At 38.3% G+C, this 24,543-nt stretch overlaps 2 protein-coding genes across 2 annotated transcripts in view; both read right to left on the bottom strand.

The window, feature by feature from the left end:
* LOC139729138 (leucine-rich repeat-containing protein 57-like) overlaps positions 1 to 24,543 on the bottom strand; it is a 71,251-nt gene that overhangs the window by 39,714 nt on the left and 6,994 nt on the right. The window contains exon 2 of the mRNA XM_071640068.1: positions 18,211 to 18,346. Within this exon, the coding sequence (XP_071496169.1) occupies positions 18,211 to 18,346 (136 nt within the window). The remainder of the gene's footprint in view (positions 1 to 18,210; positions 18,347 to 24,543) is intronic.
* LOC139729137 (uncharacterized) lies at positions 992 to 14,265 on the bottom strand. Its single transcript, XM_071640067.1, has 12 exons — positions 13,666 to 14,265; positions 10,023 to 10,115; positions 9,356 to 9,445; positions 8,884 to 8,979; positions 8,117 to 8,207; positions 6,495 to 6,759; positions 5,135 to 5,684; positions 4,693 to 4,879; positions 3,940 to 4,197; positions 3,532 to 3,703; positions 1,844 to 1,992; positions 992 to 1,158 (listed from the first exon to the last, which is right to left on the bottom strand). The coding sequence occupies exons 1-12, from the start codon at positions 14,008 to 14,010 to the stop codon at positions 992 to 994; spliced, it is 2,463 nt and encodes an 820-aa protein (XP_071496168.1). The 5' UTR covers positions 14,011 to 14,265.

Consider the following 24,543-nt stretch of genomic DNA (forward strand, 5'->3'; position numbering starts at 1 on the left):
GCTCCGATGATGAAGCACCATAGATGGACACTTGAATAATCCTGAGCATTAGTGCTATCAATTATTTGTGGTCTCGAATGTCAGGCATGAGAGAATCCTGGCTTAAAGAAAATATTTGTTGTGTTGGTTTTTTTTAGTCGATATAGTGAAATATGCCCGCTTCCATCCACTTGGTGAATCAGGATGAAATTTATGATGCTCTAAAGTATATGTTCTTTATCTCAAATTGCCCAATGCTGATGGGGTGTCCATTTTTCTGTGGAAGATGAATATTTAGAGAATCAAATCGAATTTCATTGAAATGTGAACCATAATAGACCTTCTGACAATACTGGATAGATATCGGTAATGAAACCCTTACAATATTAACTGAGCTCTAAAACATACAATTCTACAGATCTAACCAATCACTGTGCAAAATAAGTCATAGCCATCAAAGATATGAAAAATGCAAGAGGTACAGACCACTCTCATTAGGCAAGATAAAACCCCATCCTCTTAGGCAGGGCTTGACACTAACGGTGGCCCGGGGCCACCAAAAACGCAAGTCGGGCCACCAAAATTTCAAAAATGAAGAATTTGGTGGCCTGATCGGGCCACCAAAAAAGGTCGAATGTTTGCCTTTGGGCCACCAAAAATAAAAGTTAGTGTGGAGCCCTGTCTTAGGACTTGTGCTACAAATGAATCATTGAGCACACTTCTATCCAGTTTGTCGATTCCGGTTGAGAGTTATACACAATGAAATAGTGTTTTGGCTTATGTAATAACTTCCTCTATGCTGACAGAGTGTCAGTTTCTATCTGTGATAGACAAATCTTTAGAGAATCAAACTACAAGTGTATGATGAATCACAAGATCTATCCAAAATCAAGGCTATGCCTTTAGACTGTAATTTGGCAGCCTGACTATCTAAGCACTCCTACAGCTTTCTGACTCATCACAAAAGTCTTGGAGTACAATCACTGATCTTGACCGAGTTCTCAAGTGCAGGTTATTCCTGGCCCTTCTTAAAGCGGCTGTAGTGCTTCTGAACTAGTTCTTCCTTTGGGGGGTATGTGTACTTGCTGGACAGTGGTGGTGGGGCTGCTCTCCTCTTGCCTTCAAGTCTGGATTCCCTGGTGCTCTGTCCGATAGTAGCCATCAAATCATCCACATAAGCTAAAGATAGAAGTGACAACGGATAAGACAAATTTGTGCTAGTCTTTTTCCCAAGAAGCCATAAAACAGAAACTAAACAAGCATGATATATAAAGCAAGGGAGAGAATGATGAAATTAAAAAGCTTTTGGGAAAGAACCAAACTTTTCAATTAACTGTTGTGAGTAAAGTTTGGACATGACAGTTGGAACTAGAATTATCACTGAAGGTGGACAGAATATAGTATTTAAAGAAAATTGTGTAATTCACAAACCAATTTCTCCTTTTTTCCATGCATCGGTGCATACAAATCAAATCTGTCATCTTGTGATACTTTACTCAGGCTCTGAATAAAAATTCATCTTCATTTGCCATATCTGGCAATCAAATTTCATACTCAAAAACGAATCAGTTCCATATAAATGTATATGAATGTGGTACGGTGCACTCCCATTATAACAAACACGGTTGTAATGACATTCAGGTTTACATTCAGGCGAAATAGAAATGCAGGCTGCAACATTATCCACTCTATGGTTTTTATTGTTTATTTGTTCAGTTATAACAACATTTCTACGCAATGAAAGAAAATTGCTGGTCCTGAGGACTTTGTTATTACAAATGTCCACTATACAATAATAACAGAAAACAGATAAGCTCCATAACTGCAGCATTTCACAGTTTGATTACGACATGGATGAACTTACTGAATGTTGCATCTTCTTTGATGGGTCTGGCAGAAGCTTTTCCCTGCTTGTATTTCGGTTTGTGCACCTTGAACCGCTTCTCTCCTGTTCTGGTGGTCGCTTGCTCTCTGGCGTTATTCTCGTTAAAGTGCATGGCAGCTAGCTGGATCCTGCGGAAGCACCAAGTAAGTATCTAAATGTTAATTTACTGAACGCCTGTCAGAGAAACACATATATACAAGTACATTAAAGGACAAGTTCACCTTCATAAACATAAGGATTGAGAGAATGTAGAAATATTAGTAGAACACATCATTGAAAGTTTGAGGAAAATCAGACAATCTGTTCAAAAGTTATGAATTTTTGAAGTTTTTGTGCAGTACCCGCTGGATGAGAAGACTACTGCAGTGTATGAATAACTTAGATGTCACATGCGTACAACAATATAAGGAAAATATAAAGAGAATTTCACAAAATTCCATCTTTTGAAAAAAGTACACATTCCCCTGACTCGTTACCGACAAATGTTATGGGTAATATTATTCCCCCTGCCTTTAGAAAGAGGCAAGTCAAGTGCTCTTTTATTATGCGAAAAAAGTGAAAATATGTTGAATTTTCTTTTACATTTTCTTTATACTGTTGTACGCATATGACTCACAAGCTGTAGTAGTCTCCTCATCCAGCGGTTCCAACACAAAAATTAAAAAAATTCATAACTTCTGCATCAATTGTCCAATTTTCCTCAAACTTTTACTGATGTGTTCTACTAATATTGTTGCATTTTCTCAATCCTTATGTTTATGAAGGTGAACTTGTCCTTAAAGAAAACTCAATAAAACATAATGACCATCGTACTATTATGTTGGCATAGACAAACATGTATGAGTGCACAAGTGTTTGTTTACTTGGAGAAAGGGAAGTGTCAAGTGTTGTGGTAATTGCTGGAGTATTGTTGTTGGATGAATGCTAAATTCCCTGGAGAGGGAAATATCTGTTTTGGACTCTCTCTGCAGAAGGGGTGGAACTAAAGAAAAAAAGAAGATAATTCATGACATCATTCATAAAAATTTCTTTTTTTAACCAGTGCTTTCACTGACATGTCATTTTAAGAGGTGATTTAGAGGGGATTCCAAAAGTTATAAATTGCATAGCTGTTATCTGTATGTGTGTTAGTGTGGGGTGTGTGTGTATATTTATCTATCTATATATAATATCTATTACTATTATTATTATCATTATTATCATTTGTGAAATGATCATATGCTTACATGTTGCAATAAGGTATATCACTCATAAAGAACTTTTAGAATGACCATCCAATGCCAGGTGTGCTTTTTTTAATTATGAAATAAGCCACACTACTCTGTATGGGATAAAGAGTAGGAAATAGACATGCATTTTTTTTTCAATAATATTGTGAAACAAGAAATAAATTATAAATACATTGTCACTGGATTTATTTTCAGTTTTGTAATTCCTTTATTAACATGTAACCAAGAAGTAAGGTCACAAGTTAGTCGTGGTGGATTGAAAAGACATTTTCCAGATATTGAGGAAATATACCATACCATATTTCTGCGGTACAAAGAAAGCATGAAATAAACCCAGACGCAAATTGTGTGGTTTTTTTTAATGACATTTTGTAATGCTACCCAGTGGGGGCAAAAAACATTTTAAAAACTCTCATTTCCTTCCCTCTCTTATTTTACCTGCTCATTAAGCCATGGTAGGAGTAGCTCTTCATCTTTGGCGCAAACTGGTTTACAACACTGTGAAAAGACTCCAGAGAAGAAGTCTGCTCCCCGCTAGAAAGCTTCTTGATGTCCTTCATCAGCATTGGACTGGAAATGATGTCATCCAACTTCTCACAGGCGGCTGATCCTGGATTTTGAAAGAGGAAGAATCAACTTGATATTCACTTCATCCTGACTTTCATGAAGAGGGTGACATATTTTGTGACAGTATGAAACTGAGTTCTCTCATTAGGTCACTTTTTTGGGGGCCTTTTTTCATGAACATAAGATATCAGTGTTCACAGTTTAACTGTTCCTTTTTACAACCATGAGATTCATATCAATACTAATAGAAACTAAGTGAGAGGTCTAGACATTGCTTACCTGACTTGAGCCACTTCTTCTTCTTCTCCTTGCCGTCAAGGGCCCCATGCAGACAAGTGGGGAATAGCTCCCCGTGACCCACATGGATGTTCTGCATGTGGTTCAAGAGAGATGTCCATCTGGCAACCCTCTGCTCTTCCTCCTCGTCTGTAGTGGAGGCTGCAACCCAGTAGATGTGGTTGACAATACTCTGATGCCACTTACTGATGACTTCAAAGTCCTTCTTCTTTGAAAGTGCCATCACCTTCTTCTGCACACCTACAAAATTAAGAAAAACATGGCGATGCAAGAGTTGATACTATTACAGCCCTTCCTGGCCAAAAAATTATAATTAACATTGTAACAGTCAAAGTTTGCTTTCTAGCTCACCTGAGCCAAAGGCTAAAGTGAGCTATTGCGATTGCTCTTTGTTCACATTTTATATGGCATGCTGACATTCATGTCTTTTACACAACTACATGACATTCCGTTTTGGTACAAAGGACAGTCTTTAGAATACAGTATCATGCATTTTATACATGACATACATTTCCTTTCTGTGAAGCAAAAGAAAAAAGATCAAGCTGATCAAGCAAATTTGGGTGATCAATTCATTAGTGAAATCCTTGTCATTCCAATTACAAACATTCATGCACTAGTCCAAAATAATTTTATAACACAATACATATCAAACAATGCACATTTCACATATCCTAAATCAATTCACAACCAATGATTTTGGATTCTCTTGCAAAACTGGGTAAAATCATTCACCTTTGGCAACGTGCCACACATCATACATGTGTTGTATCCCCGGTGTCGTCTCCCGGATGTGCTTTGCCAGCTGGCGATGGCGGTCCGTCACCATTTTTTTGACTGTCAGGCCTTCCCCAGTGAGTTTGTTCCACATGCGTTTGAATCCCTCTAACTCCATGTGATAACTGCTCTTCACCTCATTGCTCTGAAGCAGAAAAATAAAAGAGCAAAGAAAAGGTTCTGTCAAAGGGAAGATATGACAAAGTGGAAGCCTGTATTGTTTCATAAACCTTATCATTACCTTTTTTTTACTTCAAAGATATTCTCAATTACTCGTACTGTACTTACATCTACATAGAAGCTATAATCACTTTTTCTCTACATGCAAATGAGATATGGTGGGGTTTATGGATTACTGTAGTGAATGAACCAAATTCTGTTATTCATAACTGTAAATCACCTGTACAAGCTGAATGTCCACTATCTGGTTGGCTGAGAGTTCGACGGCTGTGTACAGTCCATACTTCGCGGAGTGCCCAGGACTATCCGCTCTGCCATCGCCCCCAATTGTCAGCGGTCGTCCAGCTAATGAGCTGAGTAGTGCAGCTTGGTGCAGCTGCCATCTTCTTTCGATGACGGGATGAAGGAATTCATCTTGGTGGCGGAAGAAGGTTCGTTCAGAAATGGCCTGGATTCTGATGCTATCCAGGATGCGCAGTGTTTTAGCTGGGCTACCCCCCAAAAACAAAATCGCTGCTGACAGGATGAGGTTGCCAGCAGGACGGTTGTGATACCAGGTTTGACTCTCCCAACTGTCTGCAGCCTGGCAGGACCAACATTCTGAAGAAACTTTGACATATGTCCCCTTCACAGCTGTGCTGATGGCAACGTTCTCCGAGCCACAAGATCGACACAACCTAAACAGTTCCAATAACTTCGATTCAAAGACGATATATTTCGGCTCCAGGTGTGGAGGGCATGTCCTCCCAAACTGAGGAGTTTGTGCAGACCTGTGCAAATCAAACACATGACATTGCAAGGAAGTTTAATAACTGCAGGGGAAGCAAGTAGAGTACAACAGAGTTAAAAGGGACTTGAGCTTTTGAATATTCATCAGAGGCAAAACAAACATGAAAGGTGAGCAGACACATAGACTAGACATTTACACCAAAACATGCACTGCAGTGTATCTAAGGAGCTGGGGACAGAGAACAAAGAAAGAAAAGGGTGAGTTGGGTATCAAGAGGGACCTAATTATTTTTTTTGGGGGGGGGGGGGTGGGGTGGGGGGGGGGGTATTGCTAAGTAACGTGGGAAGAAAGGAAAGGTCCAAACACTTGTGTTAAAAGACTTGGCAAAAAGATGAGTGGGAGACAACTAACAGAAGCACTTTACATATTGCTTCAAATGAGATAAGATAGAATAAAGGCTGGAATAAACACACTACAGAAGGATAAATAAATAAAGGTATTTAATATACACATACATGAGGAAACTTATATAAACATCTATATTATTTCACATACAAATAAAGTCAGTAATAAATATTCCTAAAGGGAATGAGAAAGAAAGGTGCATAGAACAATTATAATTTAATCCAACAAACATATTTTCAGAACTGCTAAGAAGAATTTTATTGATTTCTTTAAAAAACAAAAACAGATATCACATATGTGAATTCATGGAACTTTAATTGCTAAAAATGAAAATTATCTACTGGTTTACTAGTCCTTCATAGAACTGAGGTGTGAAGTCTCAACATTTCTGGCATTTTCCAAATATCTAGTTAGATATATAGTGTAAACAGGTGACATGTCTCACCGCTTTTTTGTTTGTTTCTGAGGTGAACTCTCTTCCTCTGAGCTTGAGTCTGAAGAATCTGGTGTGTAGTCTGGATCCCGTCGTCCTCTAGATGGAGGGCTGCTGGAACTGCTAGAGCTAGAGGACTTCTTGCTGTCATCCATGGAATCTTCCTCATCCCGCTTACACATGATGCCCCTTGATGTTGTAACTGGGCGCACGATATCTTGCAGTCCCTCCTCTGTCTGCATCCAACTGTCCTTCATCCTTACAGTTCTTCCAACACCTGCACATATGGAGGAAGATCAATGTATGATTATTGAAACAAAATGATGCTTGACAGTGGAAATCTACTTAATAGTTTTTATGCCTCCGCCACAAAGTGGTGCCGCAGGCATTACGTTTTCGGATTGTCTGTCCGTCCGTCCTTCCGTCCGTCCGTCCGTAATGAATTTTGTGGACAGGGTAACTATCAGAACCTTTTGAGGTATCCTAATGAAACTCGGCATGTATGTGTATTAGGGGGTGAAGTTGTGCCTATCAACTTTTGAGTGCACATGTTCAAGGTCAAAGGTCAAAAGGTCAAGGTCAAATACATAAAATTTCACTATTTCCACCATATCTATGCAATGCCTGAAGATATTTTCTTGAAACTTAGTGTATACATGTATTACCCAATTAAGATTCTCTGGTGAAAGTTTGGGTCATGAGGTCAAAGGTCAAAGGTCAAAAGGTGAAGTAAATATATTGAAACTTCACCTTTTTTCTCTGTACCTTGGAAATTTTTCAAGGTATCTTCATGGAACATAATATACATGTACTGACTGGCAGTGATTATCTAGAGAACTTAGGGTTCATGGGGTCAAAGGTCAAATGCAACACTTCAAAATTTTACTATTTTCGTCATGTTTATGCAATGCCAGCAGGACTTTTTTTTACACTGGGTGTATGCATGTATAACTTAATAGAGATTCTCTGGAATTTTTTTTTCTTTTGTTTTTGCCTCAAAGGTCAAAAGGTCAAAGATCAAGTGAAAGTGCTGAACTAAGTTTTTCCTCCATATCTCGGAAGTGGCTCAAGTTATCTTGAAATGTACTAAATATTTATGCATGTTCTGCCTGACAGTGATTATCTTATGAATTTTAGGGTCAGAGGCCAGATGAAAATGGTAACAATTTACTATTCAATACAGAAATTGCACTTTTTCTCCATACCTTGAATATTACTCAATGCATAAACGTATGAATGGGTCAATGTCAAGTTAAAGTCCTTAAATCCCAAATACATGCTCTCCTATTCATCCAATTGCACCTAGGTCAAGAACGGTGAACATTTAACACATTTGTGACAAACTTGTCATTCTAATATTATGCCAATTTTGTGAAAATGTAATCACACATTGTCCACATGTTAGGACCTTTTAGGAGAATCATGCATTATGGCGGAGGCATACCAGTTGCCATAGCGACATTTCTAGTTAAGGAATATTAAATCCATGTGATCACCAACTGATATCATGTGATCTAAAACTGAACCTTTTGATATTGAGGGATAGCAACATTCAGAACTATTTTGATAATTCATTCTACACACAAGAAGAAGTAATTTCCACTTTAAAAAAAAGAAGAAATAAACATTCTTACACTTTACTCGTGTGGCTCTTTTGGATATCTTCATTGTCTGTGTGCGGATGGACCTCTTGGTGGGCTGATGAAGACGTTGAGGTACCTCTTCCTGGTAATTGTGAAAATATTACATAGACATACAGCATGAATACTTAGAGAGCATCAGTATTGATGGAAAAAAAAATTATGGCAGATTTATTAGGATTATCAAATAAAAAAAAAACCAACATAATGCAGTCAAGGGTGCAATATGGGAAAAAAAGATAGGGATGTGGTTGCTATCATATTTCCCCATGTACCTGATATAACTGCATGATCATGAATTATGTTTGAATTTATCTAGAATAAAGATGAACATTGAAATGTTAGGCTAAGGCAAGAAACAAAATAAAAATAATAATCAACCAAGAAGGGAATAAATGTTGCAGAGCAAGCAAAATATATACCTGTCCTCAAACATCAACTCAAAAAGTGACAAGCAAGGGGTGGGAGTACAGGCCTCAATACCAGACATTTCTATTTTTTTTTCTCAGTCAGTCTTTTGATAATATCCACTCGATCAACTCGACAAACGCATGATCAAATCTTAAACTAACTTAATGAAAAATTAATTGCCTGAATCTACAAATTGGTCAGAGTGAATAACAAAGAGTCAATTCAACAGTATTAGCCTGAATAGTGCTGTTATGCTCCAGCAAAAACGAAAAAAAAAAATCATGTTAATGACATCATGAAAGAAATAATCTAGATAAGGTACTGAAAACAACAACAACAACATACTGTACCTGTCTATGAAGGATGCTATGCAGCTCATCATCATCATCTTGTGACAGTTCCATTTCTTGCACTAGCCCTGATGGTACATCAGGATCATGAAGTGCCTACATGAGCAATAGGGGAAAAAGAACGCACGGGTTGCAAGAGCAAACTCTGTCTTTATTTCAAACTCTTATAGCTCCTAAACAAACACATCATGTGACACCCAAGAATATTTACATTGTATTATTAGAAACATTTGTACATCTTTTGGTCCTAGAATTGTAGTATATATCTTTTTAAATTTCATAATACTGTACATATATTTTCATTCTGTTAGATCTGAACCAAACTTATTTGCTGGAATGTAATATTAATCTACTCAAATGGTAAGAAAAATAAAGGAAAATTATGAGTTGAAGAAAAGGAAGATAATGAAGGAGACAGAAGGTAGAAAATTATATAAGAGCAGAAAAGAGGGTAAAGGGAAAAATCATATACCTGTGAACTAGGATCATCTTCTACAGTTTCATTCCAATCTTCTTCAGAGGATTCCATTCCTTGTATATGCTCTCGTCGGTCATGAAGAATCTGAAAAAAAAAATTGTAAAATTTCATCAAATTCAAAAGAAGACAGAATACAGTGTAAATATGGAAAATATTGAAAAGTTTCCCTGCAGTTTGGAAAATTAAATTCTTAAAGAAATTTGCATGAATAAACTTATTTCAATCATCTTCAGCTCGCACTAACAGATTGCCATAACAGAAATAAAAATATCTTTATTTGTGACAATGACGCAAGGATGAACGTTTATTTACAAGCATGGGGTATTGAATATTGGTGATCAGGTCCTTTTTTTTTTTCTTTTTTTGATCTACAATATATAGTTGACTCCAGTGCGACCAGCCATTTTCTTTTGTTATATTGAAATTTTGTTATAACCAAAGAAATAAACAATAAAAATTATGGAGTTGATAATGATGTGGCCTGAATTCTTTATGGTTATAATATGGGTGCACTGTACCATATTCTTGGTTAATGTTACATAATTTCAGAAGTACATGTAGAAGCATGAAAATAAGAATTGAATATTAGTTGCATCCACATCAAGACTACAATGACAGCCGAGTGTAAACTCGCTATTATGGTACTAGGGTCTCTTCATACCTGTACATGTTGTCCTTGCTGACTTGTCTGAGGCTCATCCGGATCACAGGACTCGGTTGCAGGAGCTGATTCTGCCAGAAGTTCATCCAGCATCTGTGAAATGCGAATACATGTAGTACATAAATGTATATAAAATGTAAATGTTAAGTGGAATATGGGGTGGCAAAGAAAAGCAGCATGATGAAGTTTTTTATATCTGTTTTTACTGCAGATTTTTTTTCTCTAGATAGGAGTGGCTTTATTGGATTGTGTACTACGGCTTTCATGCCAAAGAAAATGACACCATGAGATCATTACGCGAATACTTTTGCTTATAAATATGCTTCTTTATGAAATGATTTCATTTCTGAAAATGTAACATTTCATAAGCAGACACAGAGTTCACACCACCATGTGATAAATAAAAAAAACAAAAAAAAAGTTTCTGCCAGCATTCACATGCATGATTCACAACCAGGATTCACAACGGATGCAAAGCTCCATCAATGAGCTTGATAATAGTAATAATAATAAGATAGAAGAACACTCATAGAACCCAGACCTCTGTCAAGCAGATCACTTCCACACCTTACTACACATGCACACCTTTTGCACTACTAGCGCCTTGCTTGGAACTCATCTACCCAGAGCCAGAGTGCAGAGAAACCAGGCGGTGCGAGTTCAAAAGCATACAACTACTGGCACACAGCCCACGCCTAGTTACGACATGCACCGAGCTGTCCCCCCCCCCCCCCCCCCCCAAAAAAAAAAACCCAACAACAACAACAACAAAACAAATCTTCAACTGGAGGTGCTGGCTCTACTACTGTGCTGGAAGCTCTTCATGTCTTGATAAATAAGTACAGTCATCTTTTGTAATGATAGATACATACTGATATAATCAGTCATGCACGAGAAAACTTCATCTTTCTCTCTAAAAATCTTGTTCATATACACACATATAGAGTAATCCCCAGTACCCACATGCAGCCATCCTAGTTAACAGCAATTACACATACAAATAAGGGTTTTGATTTCAGGAACCTGAACATTTATCAATTCATTCATTTTTTTTTTCAAAAGGATGTATTTTGTTCCTAATTTGTGTTCAAACAAAAAACATGTGAACTGTGACAATTTCTCTGGGCTATTTTTTTATTATTCTTTTTTTTTTTTGTTCACTCTAACACTCCAGGAAGTGTTAGATAAGTGCTCATAACTCCACAAAGAAATGCCTGAATTTCTCAGAATATTGCTGTGATGCTAGGACAATTAAAAAAAAAAACAACAACAGAAAAAATACAACAATATGAGCCTCCAGACAAAATGTTCATCATATTGTACACATATTTTCTTGGCATTATACGTTGTATCATGACTTTGAATTTTCTTTAGTCATATTTGAACTTGTTTAAAGTGCTGTATCTTGACCGTTAATAAGGTGTGTTTTAAAATACTACTCATAAATTTCTTGGAAAAGGCTCTGCCTCAATTCAGGAAGAGATTATTCATGACAAGCATTCTAGTTCCTGGGATATCATAAACCCTCCAGAATCTACCTCCTTGTTTATTTGTTATCATCCTGGCTAGGCTAGGCTCTGTGAAGATTAGCAGTTAATCCACCAGCCGCTTGGGTAAGAAGATTAAACAGGTGGGGAGGCCTGGTCAAGTTTATTGACATTAGTGATTACACTCCCAGACAGGGGGGTACTGGCCACAATGGGATCATGCATCTAATTGTTATGTATGCAGCTGAGCTCATAGATGCTACTTGTACACTGTAGTACAGGGTTTGAAATTGGCGATGGTCCGCTGGCCATGGCCACCCAAAATCACGTCGGACTAGCTAAAAATCATAAAATTCTGAAGTTACTAGTCCGTCTGGCTAGCCAAAATATTGCTTCAGTGTCAAAATTGATTCTAAGTAGTCTGCCTGGCTCGTTAAAAAAAAAGTTAAGTGCGACCCCTGTAGTAGTAGTAAGTAATAGTAGGCTATTATTAGACACTTTGAAATACTGTAATCATCAAGTTCATCATTAACAATATCTTATTACACAAAATAAAATGTTGTATAAATTTCCTAAAGTGCTGCACAGTATAACAGAAATATAGTGGTCTATATAGTCACTGATAGTATGTCATTGACAACCTGTCATGCCGCAGAAAGATTCACCGAATAACAACTTCTGCTTCTAATTAGTGCTTTATAGCGCTAGCCTTTTCCTGACGGTTGTACCAGGCCAGGTAGGCATATGAGTGGAATTACTGTTCCCGTCTGTAGGAAGGAAGCTGTACTACTAGACCGATCCAAGACTCAAATGCAGCTAAAGAAATGTTTAGGCCTTTAGCTGAAGAAAATGTGGATTAATGCTTACAGAAGAGTGGTTTGCACTGTAATGTACATAACTGACTTCTACGTGTACATGTAGGTTGTTACGAAGTGCATTTTTTTCCTTCAATTTTTTTTTTTTTACTACAGCCCATAAGTTATGTTAGTGAGAAAACAAGTGTGAAGCAGTAACAATAACATATTGTAGTAGTAGCAGCTAGATTCTACATTGTAGTCTACATTACACTGCAAACCTCACTTGCATTAATTACGGTAATGATAATAGAGCTACAGTGTACCTTTCAGTCACGTTATATGTTACGTAGATATGGCCATGGGTTATTAACTTATTGGACATGCCATGCATGATATTGTCATACTGATCTATAGCTCCAGCTAGTGCCAGTAGATCCTACCTCTCCTATACCACTTACAAAGTTACACTGCATGACACTGCACTGCCACTGGGCTCTCGATCATCATAACAATAACAAGTCATCGTCATATATTCAACTAACTATGACGTTAGGCCCTATGACAGCTCAGCCACTGTAAGTAGCGACAGGTTCGCACAGCATAAAAAGAGCGCGATCTAATTCAACTAAAAGATTTTGTTAGTATACTGTACGCCCACGATTTTTTATCATGGCTACTAGTACTACCAAAACACTGACTAGGTCTACTGATCAGTTCAGTCAGTGCTTATTTACGTCGATGCAGGGCAATTTGTCAACCAGTTGCAATGAAAGCATCTCGACGGAAGAATTTCATTAGTTTGAAAGATTTTGTTAGTAGATTCTATGTAAGTTCTAATGAAGAGTTCTATACTAGTAGGGCCTACTAGCTCCCTTCCTAGTTATAAAACGATTAAATCCCCGAATCGTTCTATATGTAACTAAAGTACTTCCGACTAAGACTGTAACGTGGCTAGAAGTAGTATTTAGTCCTGAATCGCGATACCGATACTTTCAAACGTTACACCGCAGTACAACAGGGTAACGGGTGTTACAACTTACAAGTGAACTCAATTTCAGATCATCTCAACCATACACCAGGGTCCTGTTTTATGAAGAATCATAATTGATAATATATTTGATTTCTTTCATAAGTCTATGGCAGCCTGTGTGTTACGGGAATTCATAGCTGATTTTATCTTTTGACAAAACGGGATCTGTTGTGGATACGGGTTTCTCATCACGTACGTTCACACATCACAGACAGCATGCAGCTCAGGGAGGTCACCTCCCCGGAATTCGGAATAAGCTGAGTGAGCTTGGTGCTGCTCAGAAAGTTTATGAGACTAAATAACGAACGTAGAGTACAATTTGTACTTACTTCCTTCTTTCTCTTCTTCTCCACAACAGACCTGGTGGCAGTGCTTGTCCTTTTGGAGGAGGTTGACGGAGGAGGACTTTTGATCGTTGGGACTGCATCCGCCTTCAGTCGTCGTGTTTTCTTGATGTTGAAGGAGGAGTACAGTCCCATGTCTTCGTAGTCCTCCTCCGTAAAATGGGCTCCACATACGGCACTTGACTCTGTGGGCCCATTCCAGTTTCCTCTCGTTATTTTCACACGCTGGGTCCAAATTTTGCGTAATTTTGGATCTCGCGGAAAAAAGTGCAAGCTAACACCATCTTTCGAGGTGTTGCTGCACCCTGCAACGATGCAGCGGGTAGGCATTATGCCTTTCTCGACAGAAAAATACTTCCGATTCTTTAGAAACTATCCAAACTATTCGACGACAATAGACGTAGACGAGTGTGTAGAACAATGTGGTGATGCGGAGAGTTGAGCCAAAGGTGCGAAGCGATCGCAGCGCTGCCTTCCTTTGCTGACGTCACACAGTCACGTGACTTCGGATTATCGCACTGCCCAAACTTTCGCTGTTTTCAGGGGGCGGAGCGATAGAGGTGTCAAGGGAATAATTCGAGCTGATGGTTGCGGCTCTCCTCGGCTATCAAGGTCATTGTCATGGCTCATATCATGTTAATTGACATTAGATAACCCAGCAGAACACGTTAAAAAAGCAAAAGTTTGCGTGTCACGGGACCTTTAAGTTCTCCTGCCAAACTTTTATTCAGCCATGTTCAAAAATCAGGCCAAGATAGCAACAGAGAACATCTAAAACCCTAGAGCTGGACCCCAGCTGCAAGGGATGTCACACTCATAATGTGTGCTATGTGCATTATTGTGCACATGATCTGATTGCAAGGGGGTCCAGTTGTTGTTGTTGTTGTTGTTGTTTTGGATTTAATGGCAATCAGTCATAATATTGACCATTTTTGCCAGGCTATATAATCTCTTTTTTTTTTCTATAATCTAATTACCAATAATTACTAACTATTTCGGACATTTTTATAATATATGTTGTTTTTTTTTTATTTGAACATTCAGATTTTATGGTTACACAAATTTATTGTTATGAGCCTCCCACTTAAAGAGATGCTTGTGATTGGAGTCTGTGTTTATGTTACCACTGGACATTCCTTGCTAATGTTATGACTGGACCAGCTGAGCTGAAGTTTCACATTGCTGGAAAGTATGTGACTTGCCACAACAAAAGGATCCAAAAGTTGCTGAAGGCTGAGCCCGGGAAATTGAGTTTGAAGTCAAATCATCAAAATCGGTCAAAACCATTGAATTTCTGTTTTTGGCATGATTTTGTAGTCTAATGGTTTGTGAATCATCTGCCATAAACTTTGAAGCTGAATGACCAAATGAAGGGCAAGAAATTAGTGTTTTTCTGGGCTATGATTTCCTGACTTTCAATGGAACAGAAATGTGTCCAAAGATTTGGATTTAGCGCCGCAGATAGACGCTATCCCCAGCAACAAGGGAGCGATCTTTTTGGTCAGTGCATGGCATCCTGGTTACTGATTGGTCATGCGTAGACCGCTGGTGCTAAGTTTGAATGAACATCGCGGAGGTTGCTAGGAGCCTACCTTCTATTATCAAGAGGTGAAAACTGTCTTACCTCCCCTTGATCACAATTGTGTCGGAAAGAAAACTGTGAAGGCGGTTTTCTCGAAATGCTGATTTCCTAGACCACTCGACATGGTCTCATAAAATCATCAATATCTCCGCAACCTAGTACATTCATGAGTCATGTCATACATGAAATTAAAGCGGAAGAGTAAGGGAAAAATGTCCTGTCATTTTTAGAAAATCAACCACCCCGACTTTCAGATCCTTTTGCTGTAGTGGGTCACATATTGATAAAAGTACAGCGACCTTTTTCTTTCACCTTTAACCTATCACCAATATCATGTACGAGAAAGTAATTCTTTGTAAATCTCTGCCTTTCCAACCAGATATTTTACATTTTCCACTGGACATTCCCGGCTGAATTACAGCCAAACATGACATCTTCAGGGCATTAACGCATTGACCTTTGATCTTTATCTTGATGTACCACCATAATTATTTCATGTAAATGAATTATTATTATTAATAAATTTTTTACCCATCCTTCATAATGGTATTACCACTGCACAATCCTGGCTGAAGTTACATAGGAAACATGTCATTTTAGCCAAAGTTCAGTGGCCTTTGACATTTCACCTTTCAATACGGATTCACCCAAAATCTAATCAGCCTAAATTTACACCCCACACGGCATAGCTGGGACATGTATGAAGAAAATCCAAAGCGCAACCATTCCATAATGTGATAATGATATCTGGACCAGAAGGATGGATAATTCCACCAGATGTATAGGCATACCTATATTGTGAATTTCAAATAATTTTCATTTCTCATGCAAAGCCCTAGTCAAAGTAATGGAAATTACTGAAGAAAATCAGAGCTGAAAGACACCTCTATTTATAGGAAATTGTTATGGATTTATGAATGGAGTTCACAAATCTGAAGAAGTGATGTTTACAAATGAATCAAGAGCTGAATAGCTCTGTCTCATTATCAATATCATGATAAAATGGCACCCAAAGACTCACTATAAAATTTATTAAAACAATCTAGATCAGATGCATGTGTCATCTCTGCTCCAGTCACAGTAAATGTTTACCCACAGCACTGGCAGAATTTCCACCTCCGTCTCACTTCCCACTTCCTACCTTCTGCTTCCTACTTCCTCATCAAGAGTTCTTAGATTATTACCTCCGCCAAAGAAAAATGTTATGTTTTCATCAGCATTGGTTTGTTTGTTACTTAGTTAGTTTGTTTGTTTGTTTGTCTGTGAGTGAAATATACTAACAAAGTTGTGAACGGATTTGAATGAAACTTGCAGGAAAAGTTGATATTGACACAAGGAACAAATGATTCAATTTTGGTAGGGATCTAAGAATTTTTATGAATTTTTGAAGGATTTTCGATATTTTGACACATGGGGTCAATGAACTTGGGAGTTTCAGCTGCGCGTATTTGAGGTTTGCATACGTAGCTGCAAGCTGATGACATAACAGCCGGCTTCTATACTTATTGGGCGATTTTCAGCATGCATGTACGAGTGGAAATCACTGATCGCTATGAAAGAACAAGATCAAGTGGTGGAAATTAGCTGCTTGACGGAGGTCTGCGCTCTCAGAGTGCTTTTCTAGTTAATATTCAAGAAGTGATGGGGGGGGGGGCATGGAACCATCCAGGGTATTTGTGGAGGAATAAGAATGGGTCAGTCTTTACATCAGATCTGATCCTCATCTACCATCTATTGACCAACATCCATTTCCATGGAAGACCAATAGCCTCAAAGAGCACCATTACTGCATACATCAGGGCTATACTGTGCCACATGCAACAGGATTGAGCCATTTAAACTGTATTTTTGGTATTTTTCCAAGGCTCTTTCCTTTGTTTTTGGTTGCAACCTTTACCTCTACTCCCCCCCCCCAAAAAAAAAACAAACAAACAAACAAACAAACAAACAAACAGACAAACAAACAACAACTACAACAACAAAACATCCAAGTCCCTTGAGAGTTATTCAAATGCACAGAGATACTGTAAAACATGATATATTCGCGGCATGAAATTTTTGCGAATTGGAGCCGACAGCCTTTTTCGTGGCATGAAATTTTCGCGAATTGCCACTGGCGTTCAATGCATGTAGTGTAGACAAAAACTTTCGCGTGCATTTTAATTTCACGAATTTTGGTGCTCGCGAAATTCGCGAAATTAAAATGCCCGCGAAAATTCGTTTTACAGTACTCTGAAAGTTAAGCCAAGTCTACATGTGAGTGACGACACAGGAGGTTGCATACTGCAGTATTCCTCCTCAAAATGTCAACATAGCCAAAGACATTCATTAATTAGTAAAAATCATTCATGCAAAGGATCCTTAGTGTCTAAATAGCATGACATAGCACCAAAGACTACCTGCAATCCCCAAACAATTTTCCTTTAAGCAGAGCAAAAACAAACAAACAAACAAACAAATACACAACAACTAAAAAACAAACAAAAAAACAAACACAAACAAAGGCTGGCAGGTTCTGCCCCACACACTCAGAGAGGCATATTAAACTTGGCATCTCTGGAAACATTATGGTATCGGTATATACCCACTCGATATATAACAGGGCTGTTGACTGATGAAGAGAGACAGTTCATGTTGGATTCTCTTCCCGGAAATGCCCATCAGATTTTTTTTTTTTCTTCTTTTTTTTTGATGGCACGCCGGGTCTCGCTTTACTTCGTAGAGCCTGAGACTGAGAGCGTAAAACCGCCAGGTATCCCACAGGTAAATTGCTGGCCCACCGCTGCTCTACAGCAGGTAGACCACAGGTACACTGCAATTACAGTTCAGCCCTAATTGGCTAAGTACAAGCTGGCATCAAACATAATTTTGTGGAGGTGGGGATGGGGGTAGGAAGGAAGGGAGGTGAGGGGGAAGTGGGGGGGGGGGGGGCAGGGGATAGCGCTTACCTAGCCTGTTGTTGTTTGCTGTCAGACTCTTCAAGACTGTGAATTTGCCCATGGATGGCGGGAGGGCGGCTAGTTTGTTGCTGGACAGGTCCAGTGTCCGCAGATTCTTCGCCAGTCGCTGCAGCTCCTCCGGCAACTGTGGAATTTCAAAACAAATGCAATAATGACATGAAATCTACCAAAAAGCATGTCTTTGATTGGGGCAAAGATAAGATAATGAACTGATAACAAGGAAAAGATTATAATAAGGGTAAGGTTGTAATGACAAAACTGACTCTGTTAGAAATATCACTTTTCCCCATGTTTAAAACGTGTTTCAATACCCACTATCAAAACACGATTGCAAATGCCTTTCAGATCACGTTTCTTGAGTTGTTGCATTTATCAACTCTGTTGTGAGTCGATTGGGAGGCCTTCTCACTGCGCAGTTCCCTTGCGCAGTTTGACCCGAGGGGTGGAGATGTGTAGCTGGCAGTGGTTGGTATGGTGCAGGTCTGAACTACAAATGCATTTCAAAATGACTTAACATTTATCACCTCTACAGAAATATGTTTCTGGCTCAAATGCGTTTGCCAACTGTACTTTGCTTCTGGTGTTTCAGAAATGCATTTCTAACCCCATTATCAAACAGCTTTGGGTTTATCAACAGCCCAAAACTCCCTAAAAGTTGTATGGAAACCTTAATTCTGTACCAGAAGTGAGGTGATAAATGCACCCTTAATCATGTTCAAAATAAATAATGATGGAAATGACATGTCAATAAAAGTAACAAGATTTATGGACAGCATTCATAACAATTGATATAAATGTCTTAATAAAGGTCGTTTTGTACAGATGATATTGATAGCAGAAAGAAATGATGTCTAATAATAAAAGCTGGTCTGTAATACTGAGACTGGCAATACAGAAATGATGTCTTAATTCTTAAAATCCAATGCATGCTGCTGAGTCACGCTGTATTAGAATCATCTGTCAAAAGTCAAGCAATTGACAGTGGTAAACCCTGAAATCTTAACTTGTGTGTACACTTTGTAAATAAACAAAGGAAACATACTTCCGTCGTATGAATTTAATTTTGAGAGTGTCTCTGAATTTCTTCCTGCTCACGTTCTTGAGGCTGAACATCCTAGTGATTTCAATTGACACCTCATAATAAACTTCAACTCGATTACACGTCCATGATGACATTAGCCTGATACTGTCTAACGATTGTGTTTTCTCAGTAATTATGATGATAAAACCTAATTTTCTCAGAAGGCACACATATTTTCCAATGATTTTGCTCCAGATTTTAGCAGCAAGGATATCATATTATTGCATGACTGGCACGTCATAGGAAGTTTATCCTTCACACAATCTTTAAAAGGAACATCATATTCTCTTTTTTTTTCTTGTGTATAATGATTGTAAAATGCAATGGGTGCAGTGCTTTTAACACATTCTCACGATAATCATTTCAAAGTCCTGTTTATATACCAGGTACAATAGTGACTCACATGAGGTCAACTATTACTATCATACCACCTCAATACTTGTCCAACTTTAGTAAAACTTTTGCTCATCTATCAGACTTCATCAATTCCATTCAAAACAGCTTTCTTTGTGCAGTGGATTTTCCTTGGAAAGTCTTCTAAAAGTAAAGTGAAAGAGGTACTTTTGAAATCTCAGTTCTGTTTTTTGTTTTTTTGTTTTTTGGTGTGAACATTCAATGATGAAGTCCGGTGTAACAGTTTAAGTTGGGAACCAGAATTTTAAGGAAAAACTGAGCTAAAGAAACAAAAAATGATTAACATCAATTTGTGAAATATCAACCTTGAAATTTTGTGGCAAAGATAAAAAACAACAACTGCTGCAGGTACTGTACATCTTTTATTTCTAAAAGCAATATGATCAGTTCTTTACAGTTTAAATTTACTTTGTTCCCCCTTTTTTTTTTGGTCATATTAGACAGACTATAGGTAAGGAGTCCACTGTAGTTTCCTGACTGATTTGACTGTGTTGTTAAAGGCTCATACCACTGCAAAGTATTCTTGACCAGATGTAAAACTATATAAGGTGATATATACGCAGTATTCACAGGAATTAACATCATCCTATCCCTCCACAGAAAACAATGACATACATCTTTTTCTGTAGAGTCCTTGCTGCTTTTGTTCATGATGTTAGTGTTGTTTTCTGGGAGACTTGAGCTTTTTCTCAGTGAGTGGCAGAAATAATCTACATGTATCAATTCATTGAAGCCCCCCCCCCCCCCCAAAAAAAAAAGAAGAAGAAGAGAAGGCGGCAACAAATGTACAAGCAAAGACGACATTAATTCATGGGAGTATCCTAAATTGTAAACTACAGTGCAATGAAATTGTCAAACAAGTCAAAGAAATCATATAGCTTAGAAAAAAATGGCGCTGTCTGTAAGAATCAACCACGGATTGATGATTAAATATCTAATTTGAGTGGCAGTTAAAGAGGATACATTTAATAACTAAATGATGATAACAAATTCATCTCAAACCAAACCACAACACAAACACACACAGCATTCACTGACCACAACAAAGGACAAGCTATCCGTTGCACAAAACAAAAACAAGACGGTGATGGCCAGGCCCCGTCTGCGCTAAATCATTCAAGAAACCTCAATTTATGGATTTTGATCGCTGTTAATTTTCAGAGGGGGCTTTGGAGGCAGCCATGGGCAGATCAGTCCCAATTTCATTAGCCAATGCGATGCAACCGCAAAGCCCTCTGGAAGCATAATGCACGCCAGCATATGGGGCTTCAAGCAGAGTCTGCCGGGAAATCCCGGCAAATTTCCTGGCGCAGTGTTTACCGAATCAAGACGGCTCACAAACCCCACCACAGGACTGCAACTGAATACGAGGCTGAATGCTGCCCTCAAGAGAACATGACACCGCCCATCCTGTCCCACGAAAACCAAAGTGCCTGGCACATAAAGTCAGAAAAAGGAATCAGAGTTTTTGCAGACTGAGCTATAAAAACGGTCACTTATCGTGCCAAAGGAACTTCATGGCTTTTGCCACATTTTGCTTGTGAAGTACACCGAGGAAACAACAAGGGGAAGTTTGAGCAATTTAGAATATATCAACGAAACCAAAAGACACACAAAACTTCACTATTGTACCTCAACATATAAACCTCCGTACACAAAATTTGTATTTTGTATGATACGCACACAAACTTGGCAAAGTGGATATTCTGTGACCATTTTTTTTTTTTGGTGGTTCTTTTTTTTGTCTCTTGTGAATGTGACATCACAGTTTTACTCCATCACTAATCAACAAAAAATTGATTTCTGTGTCATCTTGCTGTCTACATGGACAACCCTCACTAGTTAAAGAACATGAGTTTTCTCTATAAACAGAGGGAGACATTTAAGATAAAACCTGTTACAGCACACCTTTACCCCTCTGCACGTATAATCTCTTTTCTTTATTTGATATGCTTTTTCGTTTATTGTTGATATCTGACATTTTGTGTACAAACTGGGTAGATGATAGGTCATTTCTGAACTTTACTTAACTATGCAATGCAAATATGCATGCTGACTTGTGTTCATTTCTGATATCTTCAATATCTCAACATCATACCCTCACATGTGGCAAAATGAATATCTGAATATGTGCCGTATGTTTTGATTCACTACTACATTTCTTCAGATTACTTGGATACATCAACACACACAAAAAAAAAAACCTTCCAAACCAAGATTCTATCAGTGATATCATCTGCCAATCACTGCTCAAATACTAAAGTGATTAACAAAAAAAAAATCTCAACAACAACAAAACAAAAACAAAATAAAAAACAAATTGGAATGCACCTTCTACTTTTGCAGGGTCCAATCAAACACTTTACTTAATGGTTTGTGGTCTTCCTAAGACTTCACATGAAAAATGTAAGAAAACTATTGCTAAAAATTTTTGTTCACAAGAAGAGAGAGAAAATTTCATATCTGATGCAGATATGTGACATGATCATACAAACATTTCACATCCTCCGCAGAAGCCACTGTCACTTGGTAAAAAGAACACACCCTTTTAACTTTACTTTGCTTAAGGCCCAATGCCACTGGCATTTAGGAAGATTTGCGTATGAGTTGTGCACAAAATTGGTTTATATGCACTAATATCCGCAACCAAAATTGTGTGCAGCTAAAAAATCCTGGCAATGGAAAAACGTGTCTCTGCTGACAATTGCGGATGTGTATGGATGTCGCCCGAACCACACAAGCATGTTTCAATAATATTGCAGATGTTTAGCGAATATAAACCAACTTTGTGCACAATTCACACGCAAATCTTCCTAAATGCCACTAGGACCAGGCCTTTACTTTCTTCATTAGATGGTGGGCATGTCTTATGTAGACTTGAAATGAAATACTTGTGGTAACCAATTTTCTGAGTAACATCAAAAGGGACTTCAGGGATCTTCCATCTTACTAGGATATGAAAAACATAGAAGATGAAAACAACGATAACCTAACATTGTAATACGAAGGTGTCCCCCCCCCCAAAAAAAAAAAAAAAAAAAGAAGAAGAAGAAGAAGAAGAAGAAGAAGAAAGAATAAATGAATACAGACAGATTGATGAAATACTAAAGTTGCAATCAATATCAGTATCTATCCGCCTCTATGCATACTCATAAGGTATTGGAGCAAAAACAAACAAACAAACAAACAAACTTTGAAACAAACTAATGATGGTCCAGACACAGGTGATGGATCACTCAGAATTCAAAATCCCAAAATGGGTGAAAAAAGGCATCCACAACATCCTTTGTAACGCTCAGTCCACCACAGTCACTGTGTACACCTTCTTCAATAGTTCCCCTCACTTCAATTCTATGGATCAGTCTGTATTCAGATAGATACATTGTATCAGAAAACAAAGGAAAGAGTGTTGTTATCATTTTGTAAACATTCTTAGCAGGGATAGCAATCTGGTAGCAAAAATATTTGAGATTCAAAAAACAACAACAATTTGATAAAGTGCAATGATATGACAGCGTATTAACCATGGAATTAGCGCACCAATTTACACAACATGCAGATGGTACACATTCTTGAATTTATGGCATAACAATTCGGCACAACTCCGTATGTGGTAGACTCGAAGATGCATTGTCTTTTTGCTGTACTCTCCATGGAACCCTGGAGGCATAGACACATTATCTGATTACCTACATGAATGCCGAATTGGAAAAAAAAATAAGAGACAGAGAGTGCATGTACCTTGACTGAAACACAGTAACATACAACCACACTTCTGAAAAAAACAGAAGAAGAAAAAGATGACCAAAATCAGCTCACAAGCTATGGAGACAAATTCCACAGACATTTCACTCTGTGGGAAAACAAACTACTTTATTTTACCTACACAATGATTCAGATAACATAATAGCCACATATTGCTCTCTCAAGATAAATGGTTGATAAGCAGAAGTTTCAGAACTTGAATGCCATATGCAGCTTCACTGTGTGCGAATGGTGGCTGCACTTGGCTAAACAGTGCTGCAGCATAATGTCAGTGAACTTGTTTGACCAGTCGGACTAATGAATGAACTCATTTCACCCCTCAGGGGGCAGGGGCGGACTGCAACATTACAGGGAGACCAGAGCTCCGGCTTGGCGGATGGGCAACCCCTCTGAGACATTCCTACCAGTATTACCCTCACTTATTGGATTCCGAGACTGACCATATGTCGGCACTGAAAGAATGCATGCAAAAAGCATATTACGCATGCTAAAGCATTTGGTCCACACGTGTGAAATTTGGAGATACCTTGAGCAAAAAGGAAACTTGGGACTTAACTCTATGACTACCACAGACAGCCATACTGTATCAAGCGTAAATCAGATTCCAGTCGAAGCGGTGCTGAGAGGTTTAACAGCAGCCGGGATTCAGTGTCAACAATCTCCAGATAATGTTCTATACGGAGTGTTGGCAATGAGGTCACGCCGAGGATTGACCTATTTGTAGCTACGGCTCAATCATTAACACGTTCAGTCTCTATAACTTGCTGGCTGGCCAGTGGAATAAAAGAGGCATCATTCATCACTTCCCTCCCCCCCCCCCCCCACCAACCTAGGTATTTTTTTTTTAACATAGCCACAGAAAAGATAACACGGTTCCCATAATGTGTGTGAGTACATGTGTTTATCAAGATGGCCTACACCAATACCAGAATATATGACAGCTCTTTCTAAAATTATCTGATGGATCATTATCTCGTTCTCACTTTGGGGTTGTTTGCGGTTTTCAAATCTATGACAATGTGCCGATACAAAGTTTCATTAGCATGTGTGAAATCTGGTGA

This window comes from Diadema antillarum, unplaced genomic scaffold (genome assembly GCF_040938485.1).
Source record: "Diadema antillarum isolate AM-2024a unplaced genomic scaffold, OU_Dant_1.0 seq00000218_RagTag, whole genome shotgun sequence".
In the NCBI taxonomy this organism is placed as follows: domain Eukaryota; kingdom Metazoa; phylum Echinodermata; class Echinoidea; order Diadematoida; family Diadematidae; genus Diadema; species Diadema antillarum.

What these genes read in the sequence shown, in the direction of transcription:
- LOC139729137 (XM_071640067.1), bottom strand. Translation starts at nt 14,010, where the DNA reads ATGCCTACCCGCTGCATCGTTGCAGGGTGCAGCAACACCTCGAAAGAT. An exon ending in AAGAGCCACACGAGTAAAGT is followed by an intron (nt 6,760 to 8,116) that starts GTAAGAATGTTT and finishes CCATATGTGCAG; the next exon opens with GTGTTGGAAGAACTGTAAGG. An exon ending in TGTGTGGCACGTTGCCAAAG is followed by an intron (nt 4,198 to 4,692) that starts GTGAATGATTTT and finishes TTAATTTTGTAG; the next exon opens with GTGTGCAGAAGAAGGTGATG.